This window comes from Canis lupus, chromosome 19, assembly GCF_011100685.1.
Source record: "Canis lupus familiaris isolate Mischka breed German Shepherd chromosome 19, alternate assembly UU_Cfam_GSD_1.0, whole genome shotgun sequence".
Classification (NCBI taxonomy): Eukaryota; Metazoa; Chordata; class Mammalia; order Carnivora; family Canidae; genus Canis; species Canis lupus.
Genome location: NC_049240.1, coordinates 27,143,292 through 27,168,820, shown reverse-complemented (window position 1 = coordinate 27,168,820; position 25,529 = coordinate 27,143,292). Strand labels below are relative to the sequence as shown.

Genomic DNA, 25,529 nt, shown 5'->3' with positions numbered 1-25,529 from the left:
GATTAGGGCCTCACACTAACAACTTCATTTTAACTTAATCACCTCTTGAGATACTTGGAATTGGCAGCTCAACATATGAATTAGTGCGTGGAGGAGAACTCTGCAGTCCACAACCAGCATAAAGACATAAAAATAATTACACATGTCATTAATCAGTTACCAATCTTTTCTGAGAGCCTCAGAAATCACCTCAAATCACCTGGATGGTAATGTGTATGAGGATGTAGGTGGAGGTTCCAACGTTCCCCTTTTTTCCCTTGCCCAGCTTGAGTACACAGTGTGGATGGTGGCTTCTTTGTGTCATCTGTTCTCTAAAGCAGTTGGTCCTGATTCAAAGCAGCATCACATATCACAGACCCTAGTCAGAGAGTCTGTTTTCAAAATGTCTTCAATCAATCATTTACTCTGAGCCCAGTTCAGAAAAGTAGTACTGGAAGAGGAGAGGGTCATGGGAAGGCCATGTATTCAATCTATTTCTTAATTTCACTCTTTAGATCAAGCCTGTAATTTGAAGGTTAATTCTTAACTGCAATGCACTGCCTTATCAACAATAGTCCCTTTACTTTTTCCTTTTCCCAAAGGACTTCCAAGTAAAATTCAGTGTATAGCTTTTGTGGTAGACATGCTATTGAAGACATTTTTCTGGTAGATTTATTTGTGCCTTCCTATAGAGGAGCTCATATGAAAACTTACTTTCTAAACTCAATGTAAAAAAAAAAAAAAATCCTGTACCTCCCTTGAGAATTGGTAAGCTTTCTTCTTTTTGTAAGAAATGTGTAACTGATGGTATCTTTCTCGTCTCTTTTACTGACAAAATAGAATTTTACCAAATAATTTACCTCTATAATTTTATTTTCTATTCTTACTAGGACAACCCTAATCTATATTTTATCATACATTTATTGGTCATTTTCTTCCTGAAAGCCATCTGAAGTCAAAGGATTGAATAGAGACAAATAATATTGTTGTTTTAAAGAACTTAAAATATCTTTAAAATACAGAAGTTTTTACAAATACTTTTTCAAATAAAAGTTTCTAATGAGTACTAGCCATCTGTAGCTGGAGTTGATCAAAGAAAGCCTCATGGAAGAGGTAAAATTTGTAGTAAAAGTAAGGCATGGAGGAGAGCCTGGGTGGCTCAGTTGGTTAAGCATCTGCCTATGATCTCAAGGCCCTGAGATCAAGCCCATGTTGGGCTCCCTGCTCAATGGGGAGTCTGTTTCTCCCTCTCCCTCTGCCCCTCCCCCGACTCATGGACTCTCTCTCTTTCAAATACATAAATAAAATCTTGTTTAAGAAAAGTAAGTCATGAGGATATTGGCTTAAAAACTTTAAGACAATTCTAAGTCTTTCTTGAATCTTCTGAATGATCTTTTTTGTTGAAATCTGGTAATTCCATAAAAGAATGCTGACTGGTTCTTTATAATCCAATATTTAAGCCAAACTGAAAGGTAATTCACAATTTAACTTGTAAACTAAGATATTTTCTATTATCCTCTGTCAAATTCCAAATATATAGGTTCTCTTAGACTGTCGGATAGGCCTTCTCACCTCTTTGGTGCACAAGAGGGATTGTTTCAGGCAACTGGACATAATTAACAATGCTCTCCCATGAAATCACAGTCCAGAAACTACCAGACATGGTGTGCAAGGACCTCACTTGCCAAGTCACTTAGCACCTCTTCTGCCCTGCTTTCTTGGTTGACATTCACAAGTCTACACAGATTTAAAGGCAAAGGAGTGTCAGAGAATTTTTAGACCCTCTTTCGAAATCACCATATGTATACTCATTTCTTATCTGAAAACCCTTGTCTTCAAATATTTTTTGAAAATACTTATATTGAGTGTATAATTTAAGCTAGACAGTAGAAATTGTTCATAAGAAAAGTGTTAAAATCTTGATGGATTTTCTGTGACTGTTTTTTGTTTTAGACGTTATTTTTCATCCTTGTTATCTCTCTTTTTTAAAAGATTTTATTCATTCATTCATTCATTCATTCATTCATGTGAGACTCAGAGAGAGGAGGCAGAGACATAGGCAGAGGGAGAAGTAGGCTCCATGCAGGGAGCCTGTTGTGGGACTCGATCCTGGGACTCCAGGATCACACCCTGGGCTGAAGTCAGACACTCAACTGCTGAGCGACCCAGACATCCCTCCTTGTTATCTCTACAATAAGCAAACAAATAAATACTAATCAATTTTCCTAACTAGATAAAAAAAGAGCATTAATTGCAGATTGAATGAGTTATGGGAAACTTAACTATATATGTAAATGTAATTGAAACCAAGTTTCTTTTTGCACTTTTAATATCTCTGAAATTGGAATAAATCTTATAATCAATGAGGTATTTTAGTTGAACCAGTAGTTTTTCTTTCTTAGTGGTATATTAAATAATGGCACAACCTATTATCTATGGCAACTAACCTTTAATGAAATATGATAGCAATTCAAAAATAACCAAAGAAAATTATCATACAATAATACCCTCCATTTTGAGAGATTTTTCCATATCACCAGAACAAGTCCTAGATCTTAGATCTTTCTTGAATTGCACTATCCTAGACACCTGTTAACCCTCAGAGGTATTTTTTCCCTGTTGTTAATGTGCTCATTTTCCTAATTTGATTCTAGACTTCTAAGAGCAGCCAACAATGCATTAGCTATCTGTGTCAACTGAAAGGCCCCTTAATTGACTCGTTCCTATTGACTGAGATCCTAGAAGACAGTCTCTGTTAATGGTGAATCCTGATGGATACAAGGACTGGGTTTAGCCAGCATTGGGGCTGAATGCTAGATGTAGTGTATCATGTTATATTCTCATCACTTAGTTTTTCTTTATGATAGCAACAAAATGATTTCTTGGAAAATGAAGCCTTTGCATCATGTTATTTGATAAAATATATACCGCCTGTGAGCAATATAGCTACACATTCTTGGTAATGATCCTGTCTCAAATCTTAGGCAAATTAGTCATCTTTTGGAAAATTGTAGTGAAGTTATTTAAAGTGGTTGTGCTGCTATACTTTTCAAATAGGATTGTGTTTTGTGTTGTGTACTAGACATTGTGCGCGTGTGCACATTGACATATATCTACAAATATATGTGCTTGTAGTCATTTAAAGAATTACTGAAAATCTAATATACAGTGAGTGTCTAATGATTACTAATCATCTCTGCCCTTAATTGGATTACTGTCAACTTCTACAACCTCATTTCTTCCTCTGCAGCTTTTGTGATGTACACACATAGCAAGTAGTACACTGTAAATCCTGAGTGATCACTAGCCAATGTTCTCACTTTTTTATTTAGAAGATTACTTTATATCAACATACATAGTTAATCAGTTTTTTCAACCGGTCATTTTATCTAACTTTTTCAAATGTAGAGTACTCCTTTAAATGGCCTATTCCTGTTCAGAAGCCAAAATTGTCACTTTCATGTATTTTCTGTTTGTAGAATATCTTTCAAAATAATTAAATGACCTTTGTGGTCTATCAGGGAACAGAAAATCCTTGAAGGCAGGAAACTCATAGCCTTGTTTTATTTTTTGTTATGTACCCTGCAAATAACCATAAACAGGAGAGTGGTTAATAAATATTATTCAGATTTGGAGATGTGAAATAGGAGATACAGGCATGAAATCCTATTTTTATTACTATCATTATGCTGATGATCCTCTGGCCACTTCTCTCTGGTCTGTGTAATTGCAGAGCTCTTCATATTTTATTCATTAGAAGAGCTGCTCTGTGTCCATTCTTCTTATGTTGCTGCCTTGGACTGTTTCGAGGACTGCCTGGTGGGTGTGTTCTGTGGGTTCCATCAACTTTCTGTCTGTGCCGTGTTCAGGTCTCTAATGAATATTAGACTTACAGCCATTAGTTATGTTTCAAGTACAGAAATGAATGAAGAGGGAGTTTTTGTTTGTTCATTAACACTATGAAAAGCAAACTCACTTTATCTCCTTCACGCTCTCTTTCATGAATTTGCTCACCTATTATAATTGGAAGGGAAACTTGATTCTTATAAGGATTTACACAGAGGGTTCCAACTAGCTCTTTCTTTTTTTTCTTGTTTGTATTTATTTTTTAAATCATAATCAGATAATGTCTATTAAATATCAGTCAGAGAACATTATAGACAGAATTGTGAACAATTCTTGTATTTATGATTGTGTTTATGTATTGAAGAAAGAAGAAGTTGAGAATTACTTTGGGTAGTAGTTTAAGAAAGAGTATGGAGAAGAGAAGGAATAAAAGAAGCAAAAATGATTCTGGAGGGAGAGATATGAGGGAGAAGAAAGAGATAGAGAAGATGAAATGAGAGAAAGAGAAGTGATGGAGGGAGGAAGGGAGAGAGACAGAAATGAAGGGAGAAGGGAGAAGAGAGAAAGAATGAAAAAGAAAAGGAGGATCAGGGAAGAGGAAAGAAGAAATTAAACTGACCATTCAGGCAAGAAAGGATCTGGATGTGTGGGGGGGTGTTTCTAATGTTCTGCAATTTACAGTTGAGTCTGTAGTAGTTGTTAAAGGACAGGAAATATTGATGGCCTTACATAAATATCCTCACCTTCTGTTACATGGTTTTCAACACAAAAAAGCCCCACAAAATGTTCCATTAGCAAAAGGAATTTACAATGTGGATGGGAAAAATCATGCTATACACCACAGCGGGGGTTAGGTACTATCTTGATAAATGTTAACAATCATTTAGTGCTGATCTATTAACATGAATGATCACAATGGCATTTTGATTAGCAATGCGACATTTACTCCTTTCCCACTTCAACACACAATTACTGGTTTATTGAGTGCCTTATTTAATAAAAGACTAGGAGCTTTTTGGGGAATATGTATGTTTGAATACCTCCATGTGTATATTTCATATTCATTCATGTAGGATAATTAGTAATAAATATTTTTCAAAATCTGTAAAGAAGTATTGGAAAATACTGATGGGGCAGTCATGTCCCTCAAACAACTCAGGAAAGAATGCAGGGCTAGGAATCTAGGCTTTTTAGACATCTGCGATAAGTAATAGATGAAATATTTAGGAAGAAGAACAAAGAAAGTACTCCACATCTCCAAGGTCTAGGCCCAATGAAGGGCTGTGGGTGAGAAAAAGCTCAGTTAAAACATCTAAGTGGATGGATGAGTGGATGGGCTACGGAGTAGACGGAGTAAGAGAATGGAGAGATGAGTACCTTCATCATCTTCCCATCAAAACAAATTAAAACTGAACATGGAAGAGCCATTTGACCCAGGAAGGGGAAGATAGTAACTTTCTGTTCTGTTCTGTTCTGTTCTGTTCTGTTCTGTTTTGTTTTGTTTTGTTTTGTTTTGTGAATCATAGTAGAAGAAAACTAAGAGAATGTGAACTGGTGCTTTCTAATCTTTCCAAATTATGGAACAGAGTTTACTAAAGGAAATGAACTGAAGTAGAATGGGGATGGGAGTTAGAGAAGGAAGGATAACTGTGGGAGATACTTCTCTGGTGAATCTTCTAGGGAATTCGTGAGAAGATTAGCAGCATCAAATGTACCTTAACTGAATTTATATTAAACCAAAACAAAAGAGAAGAAATTAGTTAATATATATTCTGGTGACCTTTTCTCAGTTACAAGTTAAACTAATTTTTAGTATGTATTTTATTCATCTCCTATCATTATATCTTTCCTTAGCTGGAACTAATAAAACTTAATGTCTGTGTTTTGATAATAGAATTAAATCTAAAACTAAGGAGCTCTTTAGTATTTAGTAATCCATCGTGTCATTCAACAAGAATTCTTCAAAAATAAAAGGAGGATGGTATTTGAATCTTTTGAATGAAGTTCAAACCATCTAGCCAATGATTCTAAAATTTCTGTGCATAAAATTTTGGTGTCATTGCTTGGTGAGTATGATAGAATTGGAGAATCTTGAACTCTACTCCTGGGGAAAGATAGAGAGCACTTGTTCTTACAAGCACGCCAAGTCATTGTGATTTAAGTCAGACTGAAACTGCACTTTGAAAAATACTGATCTAAGATTTCTAAAGAGAAACTCCAGTTAGTTCCTGTTTATAGTATTAGCCTGTCACTCCTTAGGTAGCTATTGAGCAGTTATAAAAATTCAAGCAAACTGGCTTTCTGAGAAACAATTATAATTAATAGAACATTTATTTTTGCAGGGTTTTTTTTGGTTTGAGTGTTAGGTAAATCAAAGATATACCAATATAGTTGGGAAGACAGTGCAGTTTGGAATATCTCCAAGAGAGCTGGGGATACAAACTCAATAAAGCCCTTCAGTTTTACAAATAAAATATTTATTTGATGTATCTCTTATAATTTTGACTAAAGACCAATTGCTGTGAAGACCTATGATGCCCTTTCACTTCTATTTATTATTAAGCCTGGGTTTCATTTGATATTGTAAAAATAGTATTGGAATTTGGAGCCTTAAGATGTAATGTCACATCTTCCTAATTGTGTAATCTTGGGGAATTTACTAATCTTTTATTACCTTGAATTTATTTGTGAAATGAGAATAAACATCTTCACAGAATTGGAAGGGGCATTGAATGACCTAAGTTACGTGAACCTTGTTTTGAAGGCTAATATACAGAAATACAATTTTATTTCACTGGTTGGAAAACTGAAATGACAGGTATATTAAAAAAAAGGTGACTTCAGAGTTTTCCCCTGGAACTGTGCTTTCCACTAAACATTAATCTTGTTTTTTTTTTTTTTTCCCCTTGACTCTCCACATGTTGCTTAAAATTCTACTTCAAATCTATTTCATTCCAACTTTGTACTTAAAGATAATGTTTGCCTTTCCCTTCACCCCATTGTCTACTACATTGTGAGGTCCCAATGGCAGGGCTTATATCTATTTTGTGTTCTGTACTCCATCCAGATAAGTGTTTTGTCCACTATAGGTATTTTATGCTGTTATGTTAAATGCACAAATGAACTGGTGTATGAACACTCTTGTATGTGGTTATCTCATTCTAAGCCACATTTATAATAAGTTCTTATTCAAAAGCATGATAGACTCTATCCCTAAAATGACAAAAAAAAAAAAATTGATGTCTGCAATGATGGCCCAGAATGCCAAAGATGAATATACCTATAGAGAGACTAAAGGTATCCTAATCATATGATATTCTATAACAATATATTTTTGTAAAATTATTTTAATATAATCTATGCAAAACCTCTCTGGGCTGATGTTCCTTTTTCTTGGTATTTAGCCATTTGTTTATTCAACAAATATGTATTTTATTCTTGGCTTAAATCAGGAACATTCTATATTCTGAGGATACAGTCCATAGAAGGAGTTAAAAGCCCTTGCTTTAATTCACATGACGGTTGACATATGAGGAACATGTTAAACAAACAAAACAAATAGAAGTGTAGTTTAAGGAAGTGGTAAGTACTACTAAGAAAATAAATGAGTGATCTTGGAGCACTTTAAATAGGGTCAGCGGGGGGATGCCTGGGTGGCTCAGTGGTTGAGCCCCTGCCTTTGGCCCAGGGTGTGATCCTGGAGTCCTGGGATCCTCACATCGGGTTTCCTGCATGGAGCCTGCTTCTCTCTCTGCCTATGTCTCTGCCACTCTCTCTCATGAATAAATAAATAGAATCTTTTAAATAAATAAATAAATAAATAAATAAATAAATAAATAGGGTCAGTGGGGAAGAGGTAAGATTTAATTTCAGGTCCAGTGATACAACACAAACAGCCACTATAAAAACTCATGAAAAGACAGATTTGGGGAGGGAAGAGCAAAGATAAAAGAGCATGTGTGAGGGTCCATAGTAAGGTCAGTGCAGTTGGAGTAGGCTGGAGCACCAATAAAAATCAGGCTGAGAAGTTTGCAGGAACCAGATATGTCTGGTCTTGGGGTCTATGGTAGGGAGGAGTTTGGATTTTATTCTTGTAGTAGGATAATACAGAAAGATTTTAAATGAGAGAGCAATCATCTAATATAAACTTTTAAAAATATCATTTTCTATTATTAGAATAACTTTTAGGGGGTGGAATAACAGTGCAGGCAAGCATTTTACTTTTGAATCTGTTGCAGTCACCTACAAGAGCTCTCAGTGGCTTTGGCCAGACATAGATGAGGGACCTCAGGTGAGTAGTATAGCCTTAGGCTAATACCTCATCCGTAAAATGGGATAAAAATATTTACCTCATAGGGAGATTGGATAAGCTAGAATATAAAAAGTACATACAACTGACTGAAATATTTTAAATGCTCAATAAATGCTGGTTGTTGTTTTTTTAAGCTTTTATTTATTTATTCATGAGAGACAGAGAGAGAGGCAGAGAGACAAGCAGGCTCCATGCAGGGAGCCTGACATGGGACTGGATCCCGGGTCTCCAGGATCCAGCCCTTGGGCTGAAGGCGGTGCTAAAAAGCTAAGCCACCCGGGCTGCCCAATGCTGGTTGTTTTAAATTAGGATTAGTAGTATTAAATAGGCACATTAGCTTTAATCCCCAGATTTTTGCGATTATTTCTATGACTGTGTAGATATTAGGTGTTTTACTTTTCTAACTCTTTTTCTCATTCATTTTTTTAACATATAGGTTAGCTATGCCATGGTAATAATTACATCCCACCCCAAGTCTCTGGGGCTACCCACAATGATGGTTTCTTTCTTCTCACATTGCAGTTTGATGTGAACAGGGAAAACCTCCTCCATCCTTGTCACCCAGCATCTGAAACTACTACTTTCAAGTTTGTCCTGTCAGAGAAATGGTGTGTCAAACCAAATATCTTATTTTATTAGCAGTTCACACACATTTATCATAACTGATCATTTTCTGCTACCAGGCTCATATATCCATAGTTTTTTTGGCACAATAAAAAGTAAAAAAGTCTGTGCATCTGTGTGAAGGTAAGTGTTCCAAACACGAGCCATGGCGTGGTGGGCCTTCGGGACCCAGAGCCGTGAATCCAGGTTTTCTCTCTGTTACTGTGTGACTTAGGACAAGTCATTGAACCTTGAGAGGGTTCTTCATTATAGCTCTTAGGATAAAATATACTGCTAAATGCAAAGTATTATTATATTCTCTCACAAAACTGGAACAGTGTAAATAGAATTAAGTTATTCACTTTGTTTATCTCTTTGCCTAATCAGGGGGAATTCCTGTGGCCCCTTCTAGAGACGTTTGTCTAGTTCTGCTTTAAATAACCCCATCACAGTGATTTTTATCATTTGTTTTGAGAGGGCAGTATCATTAATCTTTCCCGTCCCCCCTCCCTCTTTTGTGCTCACTTCAATTAAATAGGTAGGGAGAAGAGACCATTGAACAACATTATAAAAATGTTAATTCCTAATGTCACTGAGTAGCTCTTAATCACACTATTAGACATATGTTCTGATTTAATGATCCTGACCAACAAGCAGTAAGACCAAGATTGACTTTGATAAATGTCTACCATTATTTTCTGATATGGATGAGGTTGTTTTTCTTTCTTACTAAATGTTTCCTCAGAAATGATACTCTACTCAGATTATATAAAATGCTTTCTTTGGTGTTTGAAATTTTCTTTCCTAAACCACTGCTTTGATGATTTGTATTTCGATCGTACATGGAAACATTTTGGTGCAATTACCTGTAATTATTTGTCCTTTCACCTTGGGTGGCATCATTTTTCCCTCTTATTTTTCAAGCCCACATGCTCAAGTACAATCAGCGAAGTAGCTTATCTTTAGTATGTGCAGAAATATTATTTCAAACAGTTGCTTCCTAAGGATGCTATAGTAAGTTTTGGGTCACCTTTTGTGTCTCATGTCCGCACAGGCTCTTCCCAGTGGCACGATCCCCCTCAACACCAAGCAACTAGTTAAATGTCATGATTTCCATGAAATTAAACCATTTCCAAGAAACTTTTCTCAAGATTCCTAGACAAAATTTATAGTTTCTTATTCTGGGCTCCCCTAGCATTTTATTAACTGCTCTATTTTGGCCCTAATCTCATTCTGACTTTCATTTCTCTCAGCAGTGTACATGTCCTTCCCCTAAATGTTATGAGCTCCTTTGGGGCAGTGATAGTCTATTAAAATTATATCACTGGATACACACCATGACCTTCATGCAGCATAGAATTAAGAAATAATTGAATGGAATGATATATAAAAATATATATACACACAATACACATATATACAGTGCATATATATGCATAGATACATATATATCATTATATATACACACACACTAATTTATATTATATTTAATTACATTGTTTTAGAGATCATAGTTATATGCAATATATACATATATATGTGTATATATATATATATTTAAATCTTATATTACTCTATTAGTGGAAGCTGTGACAGGCGACAGTCTTGTGATCATACATTTGGAATAATTCCTCCAAAGTCCTATGCATGATTTCTAATCAAATGCATGGGTGGGTGGCATTGAGCCTAGAGAAGGTGAACCAGGACTATTACCATTGGGAAAACTGTTATCTGGATTGGAGGAAGATCTAAGCACCATCTTTGAAGGGGACAGAATTAGGTGTGAGAGTCAAAGTTCCACTGGCAATAATTGGCACTGTGTTGGGATAGGCTCAGAGTGAGCCACGATTGGGCTCAAGTAAGGAATATGTGGGAGGGGAAGAAAGGCAACTATAAAGAGACTCCCAGAGCAACCACTCAAGTGTCTGCTACAACTGCTTGCATATATGGGCTAGAAGATAGATAATTAATTGGGTCAAAACAGAATTGATATTTCTCTTTATTCTCCTCATCCACCTATATTTCTCTGTATTTATATTTCTAACCAAACTGCAAATCCTTTGAAAGCAGAGCCATCAACCTTTCTGTTTACTACCTCATAATCCCTACAGAATATTTTTCTGTGGCTGATATCTAATTTTTATTACCAGTGATTGTCACAATAGTTTTATCTAGCTGAGTGACAAAGCTCAGTGGCGTACAGCATTCAATACTTATTCTCAGCTCACACATCTGTGTCTCAGATGTGACAAATGTGCTTCAGGTATCTTATTCTGGGGCCCAAGCTGGACAGGTTGTAACTCCCTGAAACATGTTCTTATTTTCATGTCAGAAGAAATCCCCAGGATAAAGTAGAAATATGCTTAATTCTTTAGGTCTAACCTCTGAATGGATACACTGCCATTTCTGTCCACATTCAATGGGTCAAAGTATGTAGCAAGAGCAAGTCTAACATCAAGGGGACAGTGATGCTTACTACTCCCATGAAACCACTATAACATATATTTACTGATTAGAGTAGACATTTTTGAAACTGTAAAAGAAATGAGAGCTAAAACTCTTTCTGTTGGAACATTGAATTTACCAGAATTTAATTCTATGAGCATACTACTTGTAAATGCAGAAATAAAATAAGGAAAAACAGTGACAACAGCTCAATATTGTAGCCTGTCTCTATATATTTACAGAACTTTCCAGCTGCATGCTGGATTTGTTTGGAATTATGTTTGGACTGTTCACAGTAATGGCAACAGCCAAATTCTCTTGGCTCTGGCTACAGTTATCACTGAGAAACTATTGTGCTTATTGTTTTCTCGGTTGTCAAGACTTTAATTTAAACAATTGCAAGATTAAGGAGGGATCTCCAATTTGAATTCTGTTCAACAACTCAGTGATTAAGCCATAAAAGTGCAGCTAATCTGCCTCATGATATCTTTTAAATTTCTGACATTAGGAAAATCATAATTTGAATTAAGAATGTATAGGTTGGGTTTCTGCTTAGGTGTTCTATAAAACTTATTTTGATTTTTCTCTCCTTAAACTGTCTCTGTATATATCATATAAATGCCTCACTGGAGGAAACCCGTGCTTATGTACTCATTAGCAAAACTCGTAGTTTGACTTTCTATAATGTTTTAAATTCAGATATAGTATTTTCTGATGTTTTCATAAAGGAATTAATATAGGCCTAAATTTCTGAGGTCAAATGTCAGGATAAAGATTGCCGCTCATCTGCATCCTCTTATAGGTCTCTGTTTTCTCTCTCTCTCTCTCTCTCTCTGTCCCTATCAGTCACACACACACACACACTCACTGCTTCTCAAAACTCAAGTTCCCTTTATAAGATATTCTACAATATGCAGTCCATTTCTAGCTTCCTTTAGCTCCATTGCAAGAATTATTTTCCAAGTTTATGTTGCATTACTTTCTGGAGGATAATTAGAATAATAGGAACTTAGGGGCTGTCAATCTAAATGGGAAATGAAGTACATACAAAAATTTCTACATGAGCCCAGGGATGGAGAAAAGTTGTAGATTCTTGGACTTCATTCCTTCCCTGATTAAGAGTCTCCTCATGTTGAAATGACCTGAGAGGAATTCTGTGGCAAGGAATTATTGTGGACAAACCTAAGTCTACATACCTTGAGTGGTTTACTGTGTCAAGTGGGTTACATGGTTGTCTGCACAATTTTCTTGTTTAACTTGTTTGTCAAATACTCTAGCCACTTTAAAACTTGAGAAGCAACTCAGGTTCTAAGAAATGGATGTTTAAAAAAAAGGAAAAGAAAAAAGAAAACTGTGCAAAAGCTCAGAAAGGTACAGAGATTTTGAAAGGAAGTCTAGCTACAAGGGGATAAACTGTGCCTCTTAGTGTATGTGCTGTCTTTAGCAAAACCAAGTACACTTCTGACTCTCTTCTGGAAATTCCTGGTGAGAAAGTCCTAAGAAGTTTCTAGCAAGCAATACTAAAGTTAAATTCTGCTGTGGCATTATTAGTGTGTATAAATATATAGTAGATATATTTATTTATTCTGTTGTCTTTATTTTAGTGAACGTAAGAGATTATTCATCACTTGCAATTTTCTGAGTTATCACTTAAATCCACCTGTATGTATTTCCTGAAAGGCACAAAGTTTTGTTTTGTCTTTTGGGGGTTTTTTGGCCCTAAGTATTTTAAGCATGAATTATTTCTCCACATGTCTCGCACAATGTCATAACATAGGATTAAACCCATAAACTCTTGGGCAAGAATGCTTGGATTCAAGTCCTGACTCTGAACTTTATATGGCCCCAAGACAGTCATTTAAATTTTCTCTGCCTTAGTCCCTTTGCCTATTAAGTGAAGGATAATAATACCTATCTCCTAGGATAGCAGTGATGATGAATTGGATTAATTTATGTACAGCATGTTAGAATAGTGCCTGTAACCTAGCACATGCTCAGTTATGTTTCCTATTGTTATTTTTATAAGCCTCATGACAAATGATTGATGTTGGTTTGGTGATATTCTTTTTGGTATTAACAAAAGGTGAGTGATCACCTTCTGTGCTCACTTACTGCCATGCATTGAGGTCATTCACTCTAAGCCATAAACTTTCTTAGGAGGGTTTTTGCTTAATATATATGTAAGATGAATTTTCCCAGACCTTTTTGCGTACAAGAGATTACATAACAATAATAATCCCCAATGCATAGAAATAATGCAAATGAAAGCAATTCCTTAGTAATTTTTCCTATATTCTGTATACAGAAGACCTTACTACCTCTCTCAGGCCTCTGCGCCTACTGCCAAGTTTCTGGTGCTACCATACTCTGGGAGGATCTAGTCCTCCCACATTCTTCTCCCCAGTTCTCTTGTGGAAGTCTCCCATAGGGTTGCTGGACCTGTGCATGGAAACATTGCTTCTTTGACAAGAGTCTTACCCCTAAAACCATGTAGCATTGGGCCCCAGAAGCACAAAGCAGTGTGTGGACCTTCCGTTGTGGAGTGCATAAACCCTGTCCCTTTAAGTTCAGAGTTCTGATCCAGTAAGTGATACTAAGTGTATGTTTAGGTCCAGAAGAGCTATTTGTTTTATTCATACCTGTCCCATATCTTTGAGTAACATTTCTCTATTAGGTGAAAGTTCTAACTGTGAGTACGGCCTCTACAGAACTCAGAATTCACATCCCCAGTCTCCCTTCCAGCTGGGATGCAGGCATATCATCTTGCTTTCTTCATCAGACTCCTGTGTGTAGCTCTGACTGGAGGTGAGCCCTGGGAAGCAGGCTCTCCATGGAGCTTCTATTCTGAGGGTTGAGATCAGGGGCCACAAAAACATCTCTCTTTGAGGTCATGGAGCCTGTTTACCTGAGATCCTCAGAACGGAATGGTTGTGTCACTGGCAAGGTAACATCTTCAGCTGGATAGGTCTCCGACATTTGCCTTTCAGTGGCCGTGAGACAGGCAGAGTCCCCTCTGCAGGCCGGTGAGCAATATGGTGAGCCAATTAGCCCAAAACACATTTCTTCCCTGGTCATGGTTGTTATCTTCTTAATAAATACCCTGTGGCTTGGAACTATCGGAATGAATTCTTAGCTTATAGCCAAGAATCTAATTAATACATTTTCTATTTTACCTTTTCCCTGTTACTTTTTTTTTTTCAATTAAACCTTCTAATTAGAATTTCCTCAAAACTTTGAAAATTGTAGTTTGAAAACCTGGTAATGGATTTTAGGAAATTCCTTTATTTTACATTGATCCTACACATCCTAAATGATTAAATGATTACATTTAGTCGTTTACACTGAATGTTTCATTTGTTTGCTTTGTTATCCTCCAGATAGCCAGCCATGTGTCACTTACTCCTGCCTTGAAGTTTTGCTCAGTATTTATTTTTTTGTATCAATTTCTATCCTGACCACTCTAAAATTGTAGCCCACCCTTCTTTGCAGCCTACCTTACCTTGCTTGATTGTATTGTTTCCATACCTCTTGTTCTTTTCTAATAAAAAATTATTATTGGGGTGCCTGGGTGCTTCAGTTGGTTATGTGTCCAAGTCTTGATTTCGCCTCAGGTCATGATCCAAGGGTTGTGAAAACAAGCCCTGTGTTGGACTCCATGCTGGGCATAGATCCTGTTAAAGATTCTCTCTCTCCCTCTCCCTCTGCCTCTCTTCCCCTCAAATAAATAAATAAATAAACAAATAAATAGGAAATTATTATTATTGTCTGTTTCCTACAATTACAATGTAAGCTTTTGGGGCATGTTTTCTTTGCTTGGTTGGTTTGGTTTGTCTTAAACTGATTTATCCCAAGTACCCAGTATAGTTCCTAGAATGTTATAGATCTTCAGTAAATATTTGTTTAATGAATACATATTGAAATATGTCTATATATTTATAAATGTGCTTTTTTCCTTCACCTTTTTTATTCATCTGCTCAAGAGAAAATAAATTCAATTTCTCCAGTGGTCGAAATGTGCAGCTAGGATGTAGATTCCTTTCCTGACTATATCATTAGAGTCATGAATCAGGGCAAGTCTCATCCTTTTTGATCTTCAATTTCCCTTTTTGTTATACTCTACAGGAAAACAAACACAAAGCTGGGACATCCACAAGGAAAATTTAGCAACAATTCTCCTGCTTTCAAATATCTGTGTGTGTGTCTGTGTGTGTGTGTGTGTGTGTATTTTCCCCCTCTTTTTCCTTCCTTTCTTCTTACACATTGACATGCATTCAGTGAACACGATTTAAAACCATTATACTAATTTCTAGACATGAGAAGGGGAACCCAAGCCTCAGTTCTATAAGACACTGACGGATTTGAAACAGAACAAAGCCTGGGCTGCTGTGGAACTTCTAGAGGTTTAAGACACAAAGTGAGAATTAGTAAAAACTCCTAGAAAGCAATACCATTAGTAATGATGTTATTAATATGATTACAACCTTGGTTTTGCTCTTAAACAAAAATAATCCATGATGATATTGAACATTGTTATGTGATCTGGATTCAAGATAATGGTGGGCGGCGGGGAGGCCTGAATAGTGCCAGAAGGAGGGAGAGGTGAAGAGATTTCTTCCCATTTTTTGGACCCAAAACCAACATTGGGAACCATACATACACAATGTTTTAGCCTTGTGTTGCCTGGACTCACACACTGGGAAAATCTATCTGAGCTTACTCCAGTGCTGAGAATAGTATTCTGTGCCCTAAATCAATCCATCAGGTCTCAGGGCCACTTGAGCATGGCATACCTAAGCTAGATTTTAGAAATAAAGCAATTCATTTGAACTATTGTTCCATGATTTATAGCTGTTTGAAACTAGAGAAAATGGATTTATACCATTGAGAATTAGTATTTAAAATGAAGATACTGGTTTACAGACATTGCTAACTGGAATTCTAGCTTAAAAGATAAAAAAGGGGGATGTGGGAAATTTTAGGCAGAATCACGGTGTTATTTTGGGGTGAGTATGGTCCCTCAGGCTGTTCTCCCTCTAACTCAGTGACCCTAAGATATTTCCGCTTTCACAGTATCTTCCTTATCTTTTCCTTATGACCTACTGATTCTTGGAAGCTCCAGATTGTCATTCCTCTTCCTATTTGCCTCAGCGACGTTCATAAGGTTATTAGCACTGAGAGTAATTCAGAGAAAGTTGTTGCTCTCTGTGCATACACAAATAAATTGTAAATTATGTGTTTGTAAATCAGGAGTCATATGCACAATTAAATCTTGGCTTGGCTAAATTCCAACCTAGAACATCATTGGAGAAGTATTATTCTACTTTGAAATGGTACATCATTAAAAACTGGCCTCTAATAAGCATTTCTTTCATTTTTAAATAATCACATATTTAGTGCCTGTTGTGTGCCAAACAGAAACAAAACAGCAATTTCTGAAAGGAACTTAGACCTGACTCCATGCAGCCTAATGATGATACCTCCACCTCTTTCTACAACCTGTTTCTTGGGTACACTGTCATCTTCCAAGTAATCTTTAATCTACTGAAATATTTCAATCATAAAAGAAAACTCCAACAGATTTATTAAATTAAGCTCTGAAAAAAGGGGAAAAGAAATGGAAAAACAGAAATTGACAAAGACAAGATTTTAAAGTAATTTTCTGTCAACTACATAAACCAGAAATTGGAGTTTATATACCAACTTCGTGTGAGTTAAATACGACATTCAGAGGAATTATTTGGGCCACACAGTATTGACCTTCGACAGGTTTTATTTTTCTCTTTCAAATCTTTGAATCTGAAGTATATGACCTCTCTTTAAACAAATTAGAAGCTGTGGTAATCCAGGGTACCACATTCTTTCTTCAGTTTAGTATCCACCTGTCCTCAGAGTCCATCAGAAACTGAGAACTAAGTTCAGGCCAATCTTGGCCTCATGTTGTTGTTTTCCTTTTGGTAGTTTTATAGGGGAATTAATTTCTGTATCTGTATCTTAATTTTTTTTGGTCTGTAATCTGGCCCAATTTACTTAACTGTGATACCTGTCTGATTTGAGTGTGACACTGCCCTTGAACATTGTGATGGATCCATGTCCTACTACATAAATGCTTTTCATGAAAGTGTTGTTTATGTCTGTATCTGTATATATCTATATCTATATCTATATATGTATAATATAGATATATAGATATAGATGTGTGTGGATATATTTTACATATATATGGATTTATTTTAAAATATATATATTTTAGGGATCCCTGGGTGGCGCAGCGGTTTAGCGCCTGCCTTTGGCCCAGGGCGCGATCCTGGAGACCCGGGATCGAATCCCACGTCAGGCTCCCGGTGCATGGAGCCTGCTTCTTCCTCTGCCTATGTCTCTGCCTCTCTCTCTCTCTCTGTGTGTGACTATCATAAGTAAATGAAAAAAATAAAATTAAATAAATAAAAAAATAAAAAATATATATTTTATATATATTTTATTTATATATATTATATATATATGAGAGAGATATGTATATATGTATAGCTAGAGATCCATATACAGGAAGAGAGAAAGAAAGAAAGGAAGTACAGAAGAAAGAAAAGAAGAGAGGAAATGAGAGAGGGAGGATATATATATGTAGATATATATGCATATTACATATGTATAGGTATATATGTACACGTATAAATACATATTTATCCTTCAAGAATGTTTCATGTAAGCTTCTGACACCCTCTACAAACTATTTTGTCTTCCAGATGGAACACCGTTTACCTGGTGGATTGGGCGGTCCAATGAAAAGCACCCTTATTGGGGAGGTGCCCCACCTGGGGTTCAGCAGTGTGAATGTGGCCTAGATGAGAGTTGCCTTGATGTTCGACACTTCTGCAATTGTGATGCTGACAAAGATGAATGGTAATGGGGATGATGATCTTTCTGCAGTTGTGGGGGAAACCCATTAATTAATGCATAAAATTTCCCCCCAAGAGAAAAAGACATGGATGAGAAATTCAATATGAACTAGGTCTCCCTAATGATTGCGATTGTTTTTAACTTTGAAAATGGCCAGTTCTAGTACTTTTAGGGCTATTGCTGAGATCTGTAACATAAAACATGTTGTCACATCATCACCTCCTTATAGTCCGAACATTCCATTTTACACAACAGAATGAATACTAAGCTTTGTGATTTAGTCAGTATTTCTGTAATGTGTGGAATATAGCTTCTGGGAGACAGTGTGGGAGATAGGAACGTGCAATTATATAGACCATGTCTTCATTCTTGCATTTTCTCTCTGATGTTTCAGTCACCAGCCTACCTTATCATGGAATAAAAATATAGCAAAGAAAATTTATATTTATTGAGTATCCATTTAATCTTCCACAAAAAAACTTATTAAATCCTTATAATTTCCCCACTTTTGCATCTTTAATATTGAGGAATACAGTTTACAGAGAAGTTAGATAATTTTCCCAAGGTTATACACAAGTATTGAGTGACAGATCCAGACCTTGAGCTTAGTTATGGCTGGGTCCAGGGTCATTTTTGCTCTCCCACAACATGTTGCTTTTGTAACGTAAATCTCAGTTTGTAGTTCTCATATCCATAACTTTGCCTGTGTCCTCCAGGTGAACTGCCTGTTTTTTAACTGTATTATGAAAATATGCACAGAACTTTTCCAAACCCACTTTCGTTTTCACAAAATTTAAGGCATTCTTCAGTTTTGGCTTTGTAATTTTGCTTGCTTCATGAAATTCTGCTCAATTGTAATTAAGAATTCCTATATCAAGCTGCTCTCAACCCACTTGAAATTTATTTTAAGTACTTTTTCTTCACTGTTTAAATTGATAACAGCAGGGACTCTTTTGAATGAAATTTAAGATGCAGTCAAAATCTCAGTTCAATGAGGAAAGGAGCAAACATTTGCCTGCACTGGGTTCTCCTACATGGGCCACCTCTTCAGACTGCTGAAGGGCTGCTTGGGCCTTGGGGCAAGTTACCCAGATGCCTGCTTCTAACCTCAAATCTTCACGTAGGTAAAATCAGACAAAGTTTCTATATTTTGTAAAATAAAAAACTGCAGACCAGAGGTAGTCGGGTCCTCTCTATTCTTTGGACCCCCACTTTGCCCTGCAGTGTATTCTTTCATAACATCAGGGAGACATACAATCAAATATAATTCATAGATGGAGATCGTGTCTCTTTTAATATTATATCCTTCAAGATCTATTCCTTGTACAGCAGAAATTCAGTGGTAGTTAGCTAAATAAATGAATCTAGAAGACCTTTGAGGGAGAGAGATGACAGCAAAATAATTCCTACAAGCTTGAGAGATATGTATGGAAAAGTTAAATGGTTTTGTTGCCAGGAAAACATATTCAAAATGGTCTGCAACCAGTAGCCTAGATTCACTCATTTTTCTGTGATTCATTAATTTCCCTTCTCTATTCTTGATATCAGAAATGTATAGATGTATAGACCTGCATGGAAACACCTTTATTTAATTATGTATAATTAGGGAAGTCGATGTGGAGTGGTGGAATATAAAGGGAAGGGGAAGTGGTTCTCCTCATTATTTTAATTCACTCCCTTTCAGCTGAATTCTTGATCTTTGTTCACGTTTTATTTCCTGTGGTGTTGCCCTTTCCATACTGAACACCACTTTAGTGTCTTTCCTTCCTAGGGAACAACCAACCAGGGCTGGGCTTAATTTATTGAGCAATGAGAAGCAGTGGGGGAGAATGACATCACATTACATAAAAGTAGAAAATAGGCCACCATGTTGATGAGCTCTCACACTGTCTTCTCTGGGACTTTCCACTGACCATCTCTTTTACTCAGATTCCAGCCTCTTCCTCCCTTGACCTACTCACTAGTTCACTAAGCTTTGAACCCTTTACATATTTACTTAACTTAATCATCTAGGCTGTATTCAGGAGTGTTTCAAAATGTGCTTCCTGTCAACCCTGGTGCCATCATACTTTTGTCAACATAGAGGTTGTTGCATATTTCATAACCCTTTCTAGTTCCTTTACAGCCAGGGAAAAAGCTCCATTATCTTCCACTTTCTGTGGCAAGTGACCTCTATTAGGGGCAGCAATATTTAATTCTAGATATAAATTTTGTTCAACAACCCACATAACAAGGATCAAAAGAAATGATCTGAACTTCCTTTTATAAAGATGCCTACTTCATTGTGACTAGAATAACATGTTCAGCATCTCAGGGCAAAATTTAGGTGAAATCAGGGAGTTCCTTCTGTTATTCTTACAAAGGAGTAGAGGCTGAGATTCCAATTTAACTTTTGGATTGCACTCATTTGGCTCAGGATGGTCACAGCCTGTTATATATGAATCTGGAAAATACTTTGTTACAGGAAAAGCTGTACTTACTATTCTATCTGACATTTACTCATGTATCGCCTGTTTATTCCACGCCTGGTCTTTGCCAGTCATGCAGTCTGCTGTGCAGAGAACGTCAAGGGCCTTATAGTCTCTGCCCTTGAGGAACTCACAGGAGAATGAGAAAGACAGAGCTAGTTAGTTAGCAATCAATGTATCAGTGTGACAAATTTGGTAATATACATGTGCCCAGAGCCATGGTGGATATGGGCTGGGAAAAGTGGCAGTTAGGTTTCAAAGGACCAGAAGAAGTTAGCTAAAGTTAGTATAGTACGGGTAGGTGGAACCTCCATATGCTCCGACAGGGGAATGTGAAATAATATAGAGATCATTACTTCCCCAAGACACAAATATTTTGGTGTGATCATTGCCCCATTTTCATGTGGAGAATTTAAAAGAGAAAAGGCAGGAAAGAAGACCAAATCCACATCAAGAAGCAACTTGTAAGTGAACTAATCATGAGATATCCCTTTGTAACAAAATTATAGACACAAAATACCCATTCTGCCATGAAAACTGGTAGAGCCTTGTGGAAATGCATCCATTACTTACCTATTCAAGTCTATTATTTACTGTAGAAGGGAAAAGTACAGAAGCTCACACAATGTGAAATAGTCTATTTTTTTTTAACATTCTTCCAAGCACATTCCTAGCTTCCACGTGGTCAAACTGTCATCCACACATGTGAAATTTTTGTTTCATCTGAGCATGTCCCTGTTAGTATCGCTGGTATTTGTATGTGCTCCTAAGAAACCTCAAATATATTTATCTTATACAACTCCCTCAAGTTTCTACTCTTGGTAAAATTGATCAGAAAACTGATTTGGGGCTGGTAAAACATCTAGCAGATAGCAGGTTGATGTATTACAACTGCTAGGTAGTATAGTTGCTTAAAAGTGTTACATATCATAGACTTCTGTGTTCTTCACATTTAATATACTGAATCCCAGAGCATCATCCCACCAACCCTTGAAGTAAGTTTTATCATCTCTTTTCTCCAGAAAAGGAGACTGAGGTGCTGTTGTGGTAAGTGGCTCAGTGAAGTTCACATGACTAAGAGAGCAGAGTAGGATCCTCCTGAATCTGAGGATGCTCTTAGTGACTATATGAAAGGAACCACCAAGTTGAGATTCTGATTTTAGACATGGGGTGAGAATTCCAGAGAAACCTCTCCCAAGGGCTTCTCCAATCTCATCACAACAGCCCATGAGTTTCTTTTTGCTAAATCAGGCTGTTTGGGAGGCTCAGTCAACATCATGGCCTCTGGTAATTGACAATAGTTTATTCTGTTTTAATCAACCTCTGTAACCGAATAAATTGCTGCCATATATTTCAATGAGACCAAGTAAACGAGGAAAATGATTGCAGGGTAGATGTGAGAGGAAATGAGTCAGCTCAGAAGATGGAGGTGGATGGAGGGGAAAAAACTTGATGAACACCCAAAGCATGACTTCTTAGAATAAATGGAAGTGTCAGGTAGGCATATGAATCAGGTAAACAGGAAGAAAAAGAAAAGAAAAAGTGAGAAAACTTGAAATGAGTAATAGTTTTACAGTCAATGATTGTTTGCAAAAGAACTTCTCTTCAACTTAATGGTTCAATGTATAGAAATCCTGCCAATCAGGTGTTTTCTCATCCCCTTACTTCAGACTGATAGACTGTGGAGAATAGCAAAGGACAGAGAGGATAGCTGCAGGCTGGAGACAGCACAGGGGCAGAGGCTATGTAGGATGGGAAACCATCATCTAGGTAAAGGGATCCAAAGGATGGTCTGGCAGCAAGTGAGAGGAGGTAAGATTTTTCAAAGTGTGCCTCTTGGTAGTGGCCTGCAGCCCTAATGAGGATTTCTTTCGACCCAACAACGAAGTAGACCTGAAATGAAGTTCTATTGTTTAACAGTAGAGCATCTTTTAAAATTTATTCATAAGAAAGTGTATTTGATTTTTGGTAACTTTGTTCTTTGCCTCCTATCCTTAATGCACTCTTATATAAAGTGATGTGGTACAAGATAGGAAGAGAAAATGATGTAAGGTTTAAATTCTGGTCATCTGGTCATCCAAAAAAAGAGAACCTATTATTCTGTTTCTTAAAAAAAAATACAGGATATTTTTAGGTTTCTTTCTTTTTTTTTTTTTTTTTTTTTTAGGTATATGGAATCCTAAAGCTTCAAACTACTCTTTAGTCATTGATTCCACTTCTCTACCACAGAGAAATTATTTAATAAATGGTGTCAAATCTGTGAATGAACAATTGAATGACTTCTATTGGACATATTTTTACTTTTCGTAGGTCAGGCCATGGTCATTCTAGGATTAACTGATCTTTATTTCATTGTTAGTTATCCATCTTTTATAACCTCACAAGAAACATTTACCCAAAGTTTAGCCTAAACTTTCTGCTGCACATTCATTTTTCTTTTGGCTATCAAAGAGTAGTTAGAAGTGGCCACTCTGTTCCAAAAGTTATTTTTAAAAATTTATTTATTTCTAGAGAAATAGAGAGTGCACAAGCAAAGGGAAGGGCAGAGGATGAGAATATCAAGCAGACTCCCTGCTGAGTGTGGCCCCTGATGGGATGCAGAGCTTGGATCAGATAGCAGGACCCTGAGATCATGACCTGAGCCAAATCCAGAGTCAGACACTTAACCAACTGAGTCACCCAGGTGCCCTAAAATGTATCATTTTATACATTTGCTTTCAACTTTTCTCTTTGGTAAATACATGTCTTACCCAGTCCCAGGATCTTAACCTTCACGAGAACCCTTTATGCCTTTCCTATGAGGTTTGATGAGACAGATGCCTCTAGGAAGAGGATGCTGGATACATCCGAGTAGTTTAGGGTTTCTTAACATAGGCTGTTCTTTGATCTCCCAGACCTTTCTTCAACCTTCCATACCTGAAGATCTCAGACTTGGTGCAGTGAGGGTGCTTCATCCTTGGTGGTTTCCTAAGATGGGGCAGGAGTCCTGAATCCTGAGAGAAAGGAAAGGATCACCTCAGAACACACTAATGCTCTACCTCACATACATATATAGATACTCGCACATATACACACACATATGTATATTTCTATTATAATTTCTGCTGGTTGAATTTTATTATTCATGAATCTATTTATGAGCTATTCCAATGCCTATTGAGCTTTGCAAGTGCTTTTGTCCTTTGCAAGCAGAAATTCTGAAAGTTTTATCTGGATTTTTGTTCTCACTAAATTTCCACATGTCTAGTGGTGCAATCAGGACTTACACCTTGTGCTATAGAGAAGTGTGCATGGCACATGGCAGGACCCTTGTGTACAAACTGCTGAAAGAATGAATGATATAATGGCTACATGGGGTGGCCGTCCTCCAGATCCTCTCTCCTTGGCCAAATATGACCTTCACTTACTAGTTATAGTCTGCTGTTTCATTCGTGACATTTTCACTTAAAATTTATGTCTTGGGGCAACTTGATTTTGGCTTGTTCACACTAAGTATCCCATGACTAGATTCCAGATTGTTTTTAGACAGAATGTTTTATGGTGTATCTGATTGGAGAGAACAGAAGGCATAACATACTCAAGAAGGGACAATACAAAAGTGGAGGAAAAGAACTTATATCAGAGGTTGATAACTCAAAACCAATCTATCACATCATTATTTTATAAAATTCTAGATAGAGTAAAATAGCTGATATTTACCAAAGACAACACTTAGGATTTTTTAAAAGATTTTATTTATTTATTCGAGAGAGAGAGAGAGAAAAAGAGAGAGAGGAAGAGACATGGACAGAGAGAGAAGCAGGCTCCCTGCAGGGAGCCCAATGTGGGACTTGACCCCTGGGACTCCAGGATCATACCCTGAGCTGAAGGCAGACGCTTCACCGCTGAGCCACCCAGGCATCCCTAGGATTGTTTTTTGATTGTTTGTTTCAATTCAATGATGCCGCCATCCTATCTATTGGAAAAATATTCAACATGAGGCATTTAAGACCTGTTGGTTCTAGTAAACAAAACACAGCTATAAAATACTCCTTCTAATGCTTCTAGGAAACAAAGATGTAGACTGAAACTTCTATTGCATCAGTTCCCTGTCAAGCTTTACAAATATACTATCTCAAAATTGTCTGTGGAGTCACATTACTTAGGTAATTGCAAAATTGTATCAGAAATAGAATTCAAAGTCAATATCAAGATTAAGAGTTGGCATTTAAATAGTATATTTTATATAACATTTTGATTTGTACTGCTATTGTTTAAAACATAATTTTTTTTAATTGTTTTTTATTATTTATTTATGATAGGCAGACAGTGAGAGAGAGAGGCAGAGATACAGGCAGAGGGAGAAGCAGGCTCCATGCACCGGGAGCCCGACGTGGGATTCGATCCTGGGTCTCCAGGATCGCGCCCTGGGCCAAAGGCAGGCGCTAAACCACTGCGCCACCCAGGGATCCCTAAAACATAATTATACTTAAAAATGCAGTGAAACTTTAGGTTCTATTTTAATTTGCCTACTTATCACTAAGTGTATGGCATTACTCACCTAACAGTAGCTCTTAGTCAGATCCAAATTACATGAGCTGCTTACCTCTTTCATGTACTCTGCAAGTTTGCTCACAATTGTCAGTTCTGATTCACCCAATTTAGGTTTCTATATTTAACAAAGGATAAGGGGAATGTTTTTTTATTTTTTTTAATTTTAGGAGTTCATTTTCATAAAAATAAATCTATTCTGTCGTATCCTTACTACAAAAATTCAAATATTTAAGAAAAAATGTAAAATCTGCTTCCTCACCACCATTTGGAATTCTTACTTGTACCCCATGTGTAAAATAAATCTGACACCTAGAGATAATAGTTGAGCATATTGGGCATTTCCACATAGAAATATCTTCCTATACATATGACACATTTACTAAGTGTGAGATCATATTAAATATGTTATTCCACAACTCACTTTTTTCCACATAAAATATGTCTCGGAG

At 36.7% G+C, this 25,529-nt stretch overlaps 1 protein-coding gene across 1 annotated transcript in view; it reads left to right on the top strand.

Moving 5' to 3' along the window:
* Positions 1–25,529, top strand: part of CNTNAP5 (contactin associated protein family member 5) — a 785,909-nt gene that overhangs the window by 626,056 nt on the left and 134,324 nt on the right. Inside the window, 1 exon segment of the mRNA NM_001048108.1 lies at positions 17,926–18,082. Coding sequence (NP_001041573.1) covers positions 17,926–18,082 — 157 coding nt within the window.